Here is a 1032-nt window from a genome sequence, read left to right as displayed (position 1 = left end):
TTTAAATCAGTCATAGTCCTAATAGTCTTAATTGATTCTGGGTCAGATACTGAAGTTTGAAAAAGGAGGCAGGGAAAGCGGAATAAAGTGTTAGCCTTACTGCAAGCAGTTAGCCAAGCCTTGCTGCTAGATAATTCTATGAACTTGTCAATCAGCCGCATTCTGAGCACTGTAGCAGGAGGTGGTGTGCAAATAGAGTTGCTTTAACTCTGGGCACAGGAGAGCTGTTCCCCAGGATGGTTTTATCTATTGCATTGAAGAGGTGCTACTGCGCATGAACAACTTTAAACCAGAGTATATGGACAAAGATTTTTGCGCCCCAGGGTGGAAATACATGACCAATCCAACAACGAACAAAACAGCTTTGCTCATCATTAAAGATTAAATATTTATCTTGCAAATCTAAAAAATATACTAAAATATTTTAATTTTATAAATTAATATTTATTTATGTCTTAATCAAGATCATCATGTGGGCCAGCCCCCATATGTTATATATGTAAAAAAAAAAAATGGAATAAAAGCAAAATGAATGTTTTGTCCTGCATACAGTAATAATAGGTTCTATAAATAAGGTTAGCACTAATGACCAAAAACTAGGAATTTTTCTTTTGTCTAACTGATCTTAATCATGTGATTTAAAGTCCCCCTTCTCCCGACTTCACATAAATAAATATAAGCAGAGCATAATATTGGAAACTAAAACTGCCGATTAAGAAAACAATAGAGAAAATAGATGTTTCAGGCTCCAAAACTTATAAATTGTTTGTACCATTTTTCTCACACCCTTTGATCCTTTAGATAACCTGTGCAATGGGAAGTTTCATAAACACCTACAGGACCTGTATGCCCCTCTGGTTGTGCGATATGTGGACCTGATGGAGTCATCCATTGCCCAGTCCATTCATAGAGGCTTTGAGAGAGAGTCCTGGGAACCTGTAAAGTAAGTACATCCATTTTTGTGGGTTGTGACTAAAATGAATCATCCAAGATTAAAGGAATAGTACACCCAAAACATGATTAGCCTTCATT

The 1032-nt window shown here is 36.2% G+C and overlaps 1 protein-coding gene across 1 annotated transcript in view; it reads left to right on the top strand.

The window, feature by feature from the left end:
- The window catches only part of LOC107096381 (calcium-dependent secretion activator 1-like), a gene marked incomplete at its 5' end in the record, with an annotated part of 113289 nt that overhangs the window by 49780 nt on the left and 62477 nt on the right, over nucleotides 1-1032 (top strand). Inside the window, one exon of the mRNA XM_015393001.1 lies at nucleotides 802-943. Within this exon, the coding sequence (XP_015248487.1) occupies nucleotides 802-943 (142 nt within the window). The remainder of the gene's footprint in view (nucleotides 1-801; nucleotides 944-1032) is intronic.

The sequence above is a fragment of the Cyprinodon variegatus genome, unplaced genomic scaffold, assembly GCF_000732505.1.
Source record: "Cyprinodon variegatus isolate N-32 unplaced genomic scaffold, C_variegatus-1.0 Scaffold619, whole genome shotgun sequence".
NCBI classification, from domain to species: domain Eukaryota; kingdom Metazoa; phylum Chordata; class Actinopteri; order Cyprinodontiformes; family Cyprinodontidae; genus Cyprinodon; species Cyprinodon variegatus.
The sequence above is the reverse complement of the archived record's forward strand: the minus strand, read 5'-3'. Positions and strand labels throughout refer to the sequence as shown.